At 43.5% G+C, this 12,699-nt stretch overlaps 2 protein-coding genes across 3 annotated transcripts in view; both read left to right on the forward strand.

Annotated features, from left to right (window-relative positions):
• Window positions 1-12,699, forward strand: part of LOC119651802 (WD repeat-containing protein 20) — a 117,384-nt gene that overhangs the window by 76,989 nt on the left and 27,696 nt on the right. The gene's annotated exons all lie outside the window — the stretch shown is intronic.
• LOC119650791 (alpha-actinin, sarcomeric-like) lies at window positions 3,979-4,499 on the forward strand. The gene has a single exon (XM_038053914.1). It carries the CDS (start codon window positions 4,152-4,154, stop codon window positions 4,497-4,499), a length of 348 nt encoding a protein of 115 aa, XP_037909842.1. The 5' UTR covers window positions 3,979-4,151.

Raw genomic sequence — 12,699 nt, forward strand, 5'->3', positions numbered from 1 at the left:
GTCAATACATACGAGTGACCTTGTGATTGCGTTAGCGGTCCGACAATATCGATATGTACGTGACTGAATCTCGTGTCCGGCATATCGATTTGGCCATGCGATGGTTTTGCATGTCGTCCAATCTTACTTCGTTGACACGCTAGACATGTTCGTGCCCACTCGAGAATGTCCTTGGACATACTAGGCCAGACATATTTTCGGCAAATCAGCTTCTTCGTGACGCGTCCGCTTGGAGTCGGTGAGTAATCTCCAATATTCTCCTCCTGAGAAGTATTGGGATATACGGCCGTATTTGGGAAGTTGACACGTCGCAGTACAACATTGTATCCTTGTCGTCAACTCGCAACTTTTTCAAATCCAAGGTCGTTTCAGAACGCAGTAGATGTTGGAGTTCCTCATCGTTTCGTTGCGCTGTAGCTAATTCTTCGGGCGTTATGGCAACCGGCAATGTAACAGCACTAATTCGGGACAAGGCGTCTGCTGTAACGTTTTCCTCGCCAGTGACGTATATGATATTGGCCGATATAGTCCAGTTGCCTTAATTGCCGTGGACTAGCTTTATCTGCTTTGTGTTGGAAGGCAAACGTTATCGGCTTATGATCGGTTTTGATTAATAACGGACGACCTTCGACCATGTAGCGAAAAAACTTGACTGGTACTGTAGATTGCTTGGAGTGCTCGATCGTAAGTGCTGTACCTACGTTGTGTATCGGAGAACTTCTTCGAAAAGAACCCGAGCGGTTCCCAAACATCGTTGTTCCACTGTTCGAGAACTGCTCCCATAGCCGTGTCCGATGCGTCTGATTTGATGCCCAATGGTGCATTCTCAATGGGATGTCGTAGTAACGCAGCGTTGGCAATTTGCTGTTTGCACTTTTCAAATGAGACATCTGCTCGTGGATTCCATTCGATTTTGTGTTTATCCCGTTTCCTTGCACCAATGAGATACTCGTGGAGAGGTGCTTGAATTTCGGCTGCATTCTGCAACGATTTTCTATAGAAATTAACAGCTCCTAGAAATCGTCGCAAATCGGCAATTGTTGACGGTTTTCCGAAATTCAAAATGGTTTCCACTCGTCCTGGAAGGGGCTTGATGCCATTTTCGCTCACCATATCCTAAATATTCGGCAGAAGATGTTCCGAAGCTGCATTTATCGACATTGATGGATAATCCGTATTCACGGAGTCGATTAAATATCGTCAATAAGTGCTTCCGATGCTCCTCGTTCGATTTAGAAGCGATAAGAATGTCATCGATGTATGCATAGCAAAAGTCCAATCCGCGGAGTGCATGATCAATGTACCGCTGGAAAGTTTGTGCGGCATTACGTAGACCGAACGTCATTACTCGGAACTCAAAAAGCCCAAAAGGAGTAATGACAGCTGTTTTGGGAATGTCCTCGGGTGCTACAGGAATCTGGTGGTATGCTCTTGTCAGATCAATCGTGGAAAATACCTTGCATCCACTCAGTTTGTGTGCAAAGTCACTAATGTGAGCGATGGGGTACTTATCTGGGACGGTGATAGCGTTCAAACGCCGATAATCTCCACATGGTCTCCATTGTCCGTTTTTCTTCCGTACCAAGTGTAACGGGCTCGCCCATGGGCTACTCGATGGTTGGCAAACTCCCTGTTGTAGCATGTAGTCAAATTCGGCCTTTGCTTCGCGCAGTTTTTCGGGCGTTAATCGTCTGGGTCGGTCAAAAACAGGCGGTCCTTTAGTCAGGATATGGTGGTAGATATCATGAGCCATCACTTTCGCTCCGTCAGATGGAATTGTGATGTCGACAAAATCTCTCAGAATGTCATGATAACTTTCGCTAGACTTCAGTGTTGTCATACTGCAAGTTATGGTGCCGGTGAGCTTTGCGATGCAGGATAAGTTGGTCTTTTCGTCGATTATCTTCCTCCTGCGTAGGTCCACTAATAAGCCATAATGGTGCAGCAAATCGACACCGATTATTGGTTGTCGAACATCCGCTAAAACGAACCTCCAGGTAAACGGTCGTCGTAAGCCGAGGTCGAGCGTTATGATGCGATGTCCATATGTTTTGATCGGCGTATTGTTGGCGGCATAAAGCTGAAATTGCATTGGCGTGTGCTGATTTTTGTCTTTAGGCAAAACTGAAATATCAGCACCGGTATCCACCATGCAGCTTTTCCGATCGAGTACTAATAATCGGCTGGGTTTACTGTGAGAGGGGTCGTCCTCGACCGCCGAAATTCGGGACGACGAATTTAGTTTTCCGAAGTCGCGGAATTATTTTGCCACCTACATGGCGGTCGGCAATTACGCGCTTGTTTCCCAAACCGTTGATGAAAGAAGCAAAACCCTCGATTCCGTGAACCTGATCTTTGCCTTCTGGTGCTCCGTTGTTTGGATCGGGACCGGTTGCGTGTCGTGATTTCCAGTCGGTCAATTCGGCTCAATATTTGCTCCAAGACATCATTTTCCGTGGGTGCCTTCTGAACGGTGAAAATGTAAGGCAGTTGTTGCATCTCGATCATTAAATCCGCCATTTTCGCCAATTTATCGACGTCTGCCTCGTTAGAAATTGCTAACACCATTCGAATATTTTCGGGCAATTGCTCAAGTAGCAACGATCTTAGCATGGCGTCAGTTACCTGCTCCCCGCCAGTGTTTCGCAAGTCCTGCAGGTAATGCGATGGCCTCTTTCCTTCCAAATTCTTCCCTTGGAAAAGTCGTCGCAGCTTGGATTCGGCGGGCTCTGCAAATGCTGCCAATATCCTCTCCTTCACGGCTTCGTACTTATTTGTTGCCGGAGGATTGCGTGCTATCGAGATCACATGCGGAAGGATTTCCGGCTCGGCAAATTGTATCACGTACTTAAATCTTGTTTCGTCCGACGTGATGTGATTAGTGTGGAACGCAGCCTCTACCTGCTCAAACCAAAATGCCGGGTCGGGTCGATAAAATGACGGAAATTTTTGTATGCGTGCCGCTTCCACGAATACGCCTGCTGGTCGATTAGCTATCGGCGGCAGGAAATCACTCTGAAGGGATGTTTTCGGCGTCTCTGGCGATTTGGATTCAGTGGCCATTTTGAAACTCGCGCTTGGTGTCGATTAAACGTATGGAAATTTAAGATCACTGCACTTTTTATTTTAACTCAAGTCGTCGGGGTCACCAATGTAGAAACATGAAAAAAAGTACGTTTTTAGGTTCTACCCATTTATTCAAATTCGAGAAAAACAATTAAGTTACAAACACCGTGAAGGTCGAGAGAAAGAGAGTCTAAAAGAGTCGGATGGCGTCGAATTTTATGATATATCCTTGCCGATCCATATAGTGACGTTACTTTGTTGATCATATCAGCTGTTGAAAGGCGTTGCCATGTTGGTGCTGTCATGTGATTACCATGTCGCTACAGCGAAAAAAACGGAACTATCGGGGTCACTACAATGGGTACTTGGATTCCCATCAAATTAAACACTGGCGCTTGATTTGAACACCTTTATTCACCGACGACTTCGTATGCTGCGCGAGGAGTGGAAACGCGACACGATAGATATGGGAAGAGTCCATGTGTCCTCTGTCTGAAATAATCCCTTGTATGGATCGGCATGGCTTCCCTCGCTCTTAGATGTCGTGACAATCGCTCTCGCGTTCCCACACAACAGCATAACAATAAAAAAGGTTTGCTCGAATCAATTAGTTCGTGAAGTTTAAGTTGGTAACCTACCACTGCCTCGACAAAGCTAAGGCCGACCCTTTTATCCCAGGGGAAAATGATGTTATGTCTAAAATCATCAGTGTTTCGTAGGGTTACGTTTTGTATCTTGATTTCAATGAAACTTAGATAACTTCAACAATTTCAAAGATACAGTTCTGAAACAAAAAAAAAAATTATTTGAAAAAAATGAGGAACACAACGATTGTATCTAGGTTAATGCTCGTTGCAAACGCATTTGCGACCAATGGCGTCAGCGTCGTTGTCGAGCTTTGGGTGATGCCGAACGTATTCTTGAAAAGATCGACATCCTTCACTTGGAATTCGCCAAGCGTGCCGCTCCATTCAATAACTGGCTGGATGGAATAAGTGAAGGTTTAGCGTCTCTTATTTAAACACACGTTGGGCTTAGGGACCATATGAAGCGGAGAGGATCAACAACTCTTTGATGCAGATACCATGTTTCATCAAATTTTCAAACTCTCTCCGATGTACCGCCACGAAGGTTTTGTTGATATGTTCATTTTTCACATGAAGGAAGAAATCCAAGGTTTGATTCAAGCTCACGACCAATTCAAGGCAACATTAGGAGAAGCCGATAAGGAATTCAACCTGATTGTTGGACTTGTTCGCGAAGTTGGATCAATTGCTAAGCAACACCAAATCCATGGGGGTCTAGAGAATTCCTACACAACGGTTACTGCTAACGATTTGACTGGTAAATGGGAAGACGTCCGTCAACTGGTACCACAACGTGATCAGACATTGGGCAATGAACAACAAAACAATGAAATGTTACGTCCTTAATTCTCCAATAAGGCCAATACAGTCGGTCCATGGATCGAACGTTAAATGGATGTTGTTACTGCAATTAGTATAGGATTACAGGGATCACTTGAGGATCAATTGGATCGTTTGAAGAAATGCGAACAGGCAGTCTTACGCCAAATCTGACGGGGCATTCAGTAAAGTGGAGTTAAGCAATCGCTGCTCACTTTACATTCAAGTTGGGAGTAAAGCATTTAACTGCTCCGACCTAAAACCCCTTGTCGATTGTGGAGCCACAATGAACACCGACTGCGCAATATAATATTTTGAATCGGACGGCACATGCTGGAACTAATCCGAAGGCTAGCAGTTTGGCGAAATGATGGTTGGGGTTCTTAATTCACAAATATTACTTCCCTGTCAATAATCTCTGTGTCAGTTCAGTTGTCTTGACTCAATAGTCAAGCAACTAAACCCACCCGGGATAATCTATTCTAATAGAGTCGTGAAGTCTTGGGGCGGGTTGATACCATCGAAATTTCTTTCCCAAAAGCGAGAAACTGCCTACCGGTCTAATAAGAGAGGAGACAAAATCAAAGGGATCGATGGGGAAACACCGGCTCCGAGTTGACTCTTTCATCGGCTTCCTGCGTCTTCCATTCTTCTTCATGTGGGGCCCGATGACATGGTGGCCCACCCCAACCTAAATGTTCACCCTCTGTCGCTTTAAATATAATCGGGGAACCCTAAATATATGGAAGAATTTACGCTTCTCGGGCGGAAACCCCACATCGATTCCTCCAAGTTTCAATGTGCCGCGGACAATTGTTGGGTCCGCTGCATACTTCGTGTCTCGTCTCTTCTCCAATCCAAAAAGGAACCAAGCCAAAGTGGGCTGGTGTTGTCACACAAACCAAAATTCCTCTTCGGCAGCCAAAGTTGGAAATATCAAACTTGAATTTTCAAACTCGGAATGCGGGCCAGAAAAATTTATCGATGTAACGTGGTGCTGTCTGACGTGCAGTCTTTCTCTTGGCTTTGTCACTTATGTGAATGGCCCTTGAAAATCAGCTACCAGTTTGCTAAGAAAATAACTCTACGCGGACGCCTATATGCATTTCGGGCCTGTCCAAAGGGTAGGCTTTCGTGGTATTCATTTAACACAAATTACAAATTTAGAGGAGTTATATCAAAAATTTACCTATGGCCCGTTTTAGCCTATCTATGGACCCCTATCTTTGTATAAATTTATATGTGGTTCGATTAGTGAAAAAAAATATATTCTTTTTAGTTGCTGTCTGCTCTCTTTCTGCTTCCATATTCTTGGTCATTGCAGCCGCCTTCTCCACTTGACAGTTACATTTGCGGTCCTTTACGAAGGTTTTAGGGAGTAGCAATGATTGGAAATAACCGGATTAAAAAATGATGCTTTTATACACACTAAATGGTCTCCTATCCTGGTTCCGAGTAATCCAGGTGATTGATGCACAGAAAAGAGTTAGAGACCGTGGAATATATGGATTCCGGTTCTTCTATTAGGTTTCCCACTGGAGCTTGGTAAAAGTTTTTGGTGTTACGAAATTTAAACAATTTTATGTTAATAACAATGTCAGCATAACTTTCAATATTGTTCAATCCGTTACCATGGCATTTCTTTTTTAAATTCCGATACTCAATCCGTTAACGCCATATTTCTTTCTCTCCGGTCGGCGGACGTGAATCGACTCCGTTGCCACAAAACTGTCATTCCTGACATTTTATTCGCCCCAATCGCATGTCAGTCCGTCCGCTGTTTCTGTGACCATTGAATGCAGCGGTGGAGGTGAATTCATGTTGGCGCGAGGGTTCACGCCCCCGATATGCTGCCACAAGTTCAACTTTTATTGGTTGGAACGATAACCTAACACTTCTAGGCTGGCTTAACCCGCGACTTTTAAATTCTGATCATTCTTTGCTTGCTTGTTCTCGTGAAAAGGGTATCTAGGAACAACAACAGCTGTTACTCTCTGACGCATTATGAGTTCCACGCGGTAAAAACGTCGTGTCGTCTGCAAGGACGTTTCTATTGTCCGTGCTAACGCTAAATGGATTCACAAGAAGTTCGCTCGAATTCTTCTATTTAGCAAAGGTTGAGGCCAAAATCAAGATTTGTTGCTTGCGCGGCCGTTCTGGAACCACACCTTAACCTGTGTACTAGACAAAACGGTTTTAATTGAGAACTCTTCAGGTTGCTGTTTGCTGGGCACTGAAACCTGCACATGAGTCTCCCCTAAAATAGTTGCTAAACGGGAATTTATATATGTTCGAAAACGCTTGACAGCGGTGTTTGGTCGTTTCAAAACTTTGGCCATCTATTTTTGAACCATATCTTAACTTTTTCTGTGCTAACTCTAAATCGATTCACAAGAAGTTTGCAAGCTGCGGCTGTCGGACGAGGATTTTCTCGAAATTTCATACCATAACCTCTCTTGTTAGAGACAATTAAATTTGCTTTTTTAAAACACGCACGAAAATCTTTTAAGTTACTGCAGCGCCTCTCAATGTTAGTGTGGGTTCGCTCCAATTCTACGTTTATTTAGCAAAGCTTGGGGCCAAAATCAAGATTTGTTGCTTGTTTTGTTCATTGCGCGGCCGTTCTGAAACCAGACTTTAACTTGTGCACTAGACAAATCGGTTTTAATTGAGAGCCCCCCACTTTGATGTTTGCTCGGGATTGAAATCTTCATGTAAATCTTCTCTGAAATAGTTGCTAATCGGGAATTAATGTATGTTCGGTACCGCTTGTCAGTTGTGTCTGGTGGTTTCCGTCTATTTTTGAACCATATTTTAACTTTTTCTATGCTAACTCTAAATCGATTCACAAGAAGTTTGCAAGCTGCAGCGATAGGACGAGAATTTTCTTGAAATTTCATACCATAACCCCTCTTATTAGAGACATTATAATTTATCCCAAAAATCCCCAAGTTACTGCAGCGCCTCTCATAGCGAAACCAGGCGCACTATACAAGTTTATTTGGGATCCGTAAACAATGTTAGTGAATGTGCTGAAAGTACTAAAACTGATCAAATGTCAAGTTGAACTCATTCTAGCTCAAATGACAGGTCGAGATTTTTTATTTCAACAGATTATTGATGCGCTGTTGCGTGGAAATATGTGTCTCGGCTACTGTCTCATCCTATTGCAGCTACCTATTTCGCCGTTAACGCTGTTATTGATTGGAATAAGTGGCTATATTAATTGTATGCATGCATATATAGTGTTTTCTCTTACCACTTCCAGATATTCTTATTCAATCCTTGCAAGTAGGAACCAGTTCATTCCTTTTGCTGAAAATATATTGTACCAGACACTCTGCGCTGGCGTGTAGGCATATAAAATTCTGAAGATTTGGTTCCTTCATAGAGTGGCAAGAAGCTGTGTTCTATTTCGAGCACATCTTCTTTCTCTGTAAAGATCTCCTCCCTCTCATATGAAAGCCTAAATCTTGATTGTCCTATCCCGCTCTAACACACAGAATCTTATGGGGAGTGTTCCACTTACTACTCCTCTGTTTTGGACTGACACCCCGCTCCTTTCTGGCGGGTTCTTCTTCCTACACACATTTTTACTTCCTCACTCTCGTACTTCATGAATTTATTTCACAATATAATCCAAAAATTTCACATATACAGTATAAGAATTTCGTCATCTGTAATGTTACGAGTGGAAATATAATAGGAGATCAAGTCGATCATCCTTAGTGGCCGATAACGACCTAGAGGGCAGAGCTATCCCAAAAATCTAAACAATTTGGCTAAATTGACCGTGAAGGTCTGCCCACAAAGATTGAAGCTCCATCAAAGTGCTCGGTCGACACGTTCTTGCACGCCTCTGTGCTAGCCAGGCTCGGGAATGTGGGGGGGGGGGGGGTCCTTTGAGCGCTTTGATCCCTCACGCTTCATTACTCAAAACAACGTGCCTTTTCCGATGCGTGGGTCCGCACCGGATTTTAAATTCGACTTTACAATGAATTTCGCGACGGCCTATCGATGGACAAACAGAACGCGAGCTAACGTTGGAAATTAAAAGAGGAAAAAAAAAAACGCGTGGAGCCGTAAGTCTCCGGACCCGAGTGCCGCGATCAAGGAGGGGAAGATCCACGACGGATCACCGTCTCAATTGCTGTCTTTTCCGCCTCAGATCTTGTATGAGGCGCGGCCTCTGAGGTTCCCACCCTTCCTCGATTCCAAAAACAACCGCTCCTTCTTTCCTCCTGTCCTCAAGAACCAACACCACTCTCTCCGTTCTTTGTTCGTGCACCGCTTCTATTCCCGCTACATAGTCTTTCCCACTCGCTAGGCAATGTTGCGGCAACATGCGCATGCGCCTGCGGATGTGGCAAATCATTCGCCTCTTGTCAAGATCAATTCGCTCGAATGCATTCAATAATGTGCAATCTGCGGCGAACATTAAGGCAATTGCACACTATTAAATGCATTGTTTCAGCAAATTAATTAAGAAAGAGCCGAATAAGATTCCGCTCCCGTCACGCAGCCGCGGTCACTACACATCTAAAATGCTGAATAATAATCTTACGAATATCACATTACATAACAATGCATAAGATTTCTCATACTCCTGCACATTGACTTATTCGAAAACAAAATATGATGTTTAGCTCATCGATCTGCTTCTGGTTACGAATCCTTTTGAAGTAGTGAAGAAGTGAATAGTCGTTATTACTAAAATGAGCTTTCAGATAGTATATGAGCATTATCAAATATTGGAATTTCGTAAAATAGTCTTGAATAATTAACATGAATGTAAATTCGTAAGATGCTCTCGATGGTATTTTAGAGTCTTTTATTTAAACACTTCAGCCCTTCAACAACAACAATGAACAACATTTTTAGTCTTTATTATACTTAAAAGAATTTAGGGGTGTACAGGTATTTTTGTTTGTGCAATTCTTTCTCCTTTGTTTCCTCCGGTCGGCGGATATGACTCTTTGACAAACTATCATTCCTGATATTTGTCACCCCCGTCTCATGTCAGTGCGTCAGCTGTTTCTGCGGCCATTGAATGCAGCGCCGGAGGCGAATTCATATTGGCGTCTAGGTTCGCGCCTTCGATGTGCTGTCGCAGTATAAAGAAGTTTTATGATGCTTTTCTCTCGCGCTTTCGGGCGTATCTATTATAGTATTCTTTCACGCTCTCTAATGCACTGTTGTTGTGTTACATAACAATATTGCAGAGCGAAATCATTTCATACAGCTTCAAAAGCTTAAATGCCTTAATCCACAGGGATTTTGCATTTTTTTTAAAAAGGTCGAGTTTATTTTTCCGGTAAAAAGTCTGCAGTTTCCTCTTTAAGCTTGTTTAGATAGTTGGAAACTGCGCAGGAGCTGAATAGTTTGTCGATACTGGAAACTGTCCATGAACATGAAAAATAATTTTCGCTTCAAAATTAGAAGGATCAAAACCGATTATCATATCGTTTCTGACATCCGTTTCGGTGGTATGCTTTAATATTCCTAACACGGTTTTTCTCTAAAATCTTTATTTTTTTAACATTGCACCAAAATTCGAACCTTTTTCATTGAAAAATCGTTCTATCTCGCTCTGAAACACGGAGCCTTGCGGGACGTGCTCCACTTACTACTCCCTGATGTTACCTATCGGCTGGGATTGGTTTCTTTTTGGTTCATTCTTCTTCCTTTACACACTTCCAGTTCCTTGCTGACATACCCTTTTTTCTCCCTGGACTGGTGTAATTCTACAAAAAAATAGTTAAATAAGGTTACTTGCCCCGGTGAGTCCTGGTGGCAAAAGAAGTTTTAGTGCCTGCTTCTGGTAGAACTTCACCAGTCTAACAACTAATTTCGGTGGGATCCTGATTTCTCGCGCCGAATGACATTGAATTTAAGAATGATGCAAGCTCTTGTTGTCTCGCAATAGGAATCTCAAATCGCCAGTATTCTTGCTCCTTGCCTACGCCTCCTTAACTTTTTCCACTTCTGTTCCTTTAGGATTTCCCGCTTCAACACCATGGATGGTTCGCTGTTTTTGCATTCCGTTTCCTTCAGTATTTCTGCGGTCATCAAACGTATCAGTCTTTTTGTTCTTTGCCCTTCCCTTCTGAAACCACACCTTAAACTATGCACTAGACAAAACGGTTTTAATTGAGAGCTCTTCAGGTTGTTTGCTAGGAATTGAAATCTGCACGTAAGTCTCCTCTAAAATAGCTGCTAAACGGGAATTAATGTACGGTCGGGAACGATGTCTGGGCGTTTATTTTGTCTGGGTAAATGCTAAATCGATTCACAAGAAGTTTGCAATTTTTGGTGGTCGGACGAGGATTTTCTTGAAATCTCTTAAGTTACTGCAGCGCCTCTCTCTGGCGAAACCAGAACCACTATAGACGTTTATTTGGGTTTTCGATCCGTGATGGCGGCGATGTCTGGTCGTTTCAAGACTTTTGTCGTATATTTTGTCTGTGTAAACGCTAAATTGGTTCACAAGAAGTTTGCAATTTACGATGGTTGGATGAGGATTTTGCCGAAAATTCACTTTTTTAAAACACGATCGAAAATGTCTAAGTTACTGCAGCGCCTCTCGGGGCGAAATCGGGATCGCTATAGAGGTTTATTTGGAATTTCGATCCGTAAACAATGTTAGTGAGAGTTCGCTCGAGTCTACATTTATTTAGCAAAGCTTGAGGCCAAAATCGAGATGTGTTGCTTGTTTTGTTCCTTGCGCGGCCGTTCTGAAACCAGACTTTAACCTGTAGACTAGACTAACCGTAAGTATCCTCTAGAATAGCTGCTAAACGCGAATTTATATACGGCCGGGAACGCTTGACAGCGGTGTTTGCTAGTTTCAAGACTTTGGTCGTCTATTTTTGAACCACATCTTAATTTTGTCTGTGCTAACGCTAATTCGATTCACAAGTAGTTTGCAAGCTGCAGTGGTTGGTCGTGGATTTTGTTGATATTTCCTACTGTTTGAAGGAGTCGCCTGCACCCTCCAACTCCAACGTCCTGTTTATTCCGTGGCCGACTCGCCCTATCGCCGGAGTTGTATCTTTAGAGACGAGCAGCTTTTTTCGCCTACGCTGGTGAATATCCTTTTTTGCCCTGTAAAATGGAACTGCCTATTGCCTAGCACTTATAGTACGCCCTCCGGGCCGTATCCTCAACTAAACTTTTATAAACTCACGACACCTTTTTTCCACACATTTATTACTTTTGAACCGTATCTACACTTAACGTTTTTTACACTAAAGATCTAGGTCGCCTTAGATCTAGGTGAAGTTTCAACTACACGCCCGGTTTTTCAGAAATGCACTACGCCTATCATTCCGAACAATGATTTTTCGTTATAATTGAATTGACCTTCATGAAACCCAAGGATGTTGGAGGGAGCGCAAGAGCGAGATCTTGCTGGCCATTAGTCAATTCTCGTAAACAGAAATGAACAATCCTGTGCTGTATGGCCTTAACTTTGCGTAGCTGTTCTTCGCTAAAGGTCGCGTCAAATGTGACTAACCACAAGTCGAGGTTGACGCTGTTTGTTTTTGCCCAGGTCGTGGCAAAGGATTTTGGGCTCAGGGTGCTTGAGACTCTCTGAGCATACAATTCTTCGATGATGTCCTGAGGGGAGGACGTCGTATCAAGGCCTCGGAGGATGAAGCTGGTCGTTTTCTCAAAAGGGGAGGGTGTGTGTGAAGAATTTATTATTGTTCTCTACAAGTATTTTTTTCGCGGTAGAGTAATCTTCCGACGTTTTTGTGATAAATTGTTGGGAACTACCTGATTTCTTGATCAGGTAGTTATTAAGGAGTGTACGGGATATGGTTTGTTTGATAACTTTGAAGGCATTCGGGATTTCGACTGCCACGAGTGGAGGTATTCTTCGACTTACCTCCTTCTTGACTGCTGGGAAGCACTGGTGGGATGCAGTTTCTTCGCCTCGCTGAGTGTGGGGTAAGCCTCGGGGTGGGAGCCGGTTGGTAGGATGAGTGCCACCGGTGGTACCTGCTCGACATGATGGTGGTGTCCATCAATTCGGTTGGTATAGTTGGCGCGGTTGATGCCGAAGGTGGCAGTTATTCTCGGGGGCTTCCTCGAGCTTCTTCATAAGTTTTTTTGTTTTGCTTGCACGGGGCGATCGAATCACGGATTGCGCTAAGCAAAACTGTACTCTTGACCGTCCCATCAGAGCCCGCTTGCGAGCCAGACTTGCAGTCACTCGAGAGCG

This window comes from Hermetia illucens, chromosome 3 (assembly GCF_905115235.1).
Source record: "Hermetia illucens chromosome 3, iHerIll2.2.curated.20191125, whole genome shotgun sequence".
Lineage (NCBI taxonomy): Eukaryota > Metazoa > Arthropoda > Insecta > Diptera > Stratiomyidae > Hermetia > Hermetia illucens.

Excerpts from the sequence above, each read along its gene's own strand:
- LOC119650791 (XM_038053914.1), top strand. The coding sequence starts at position 4,152 with ATGTTTCATCAAATTTTCAAACTCTCTCCGATGTACCGCCACGAAGGT.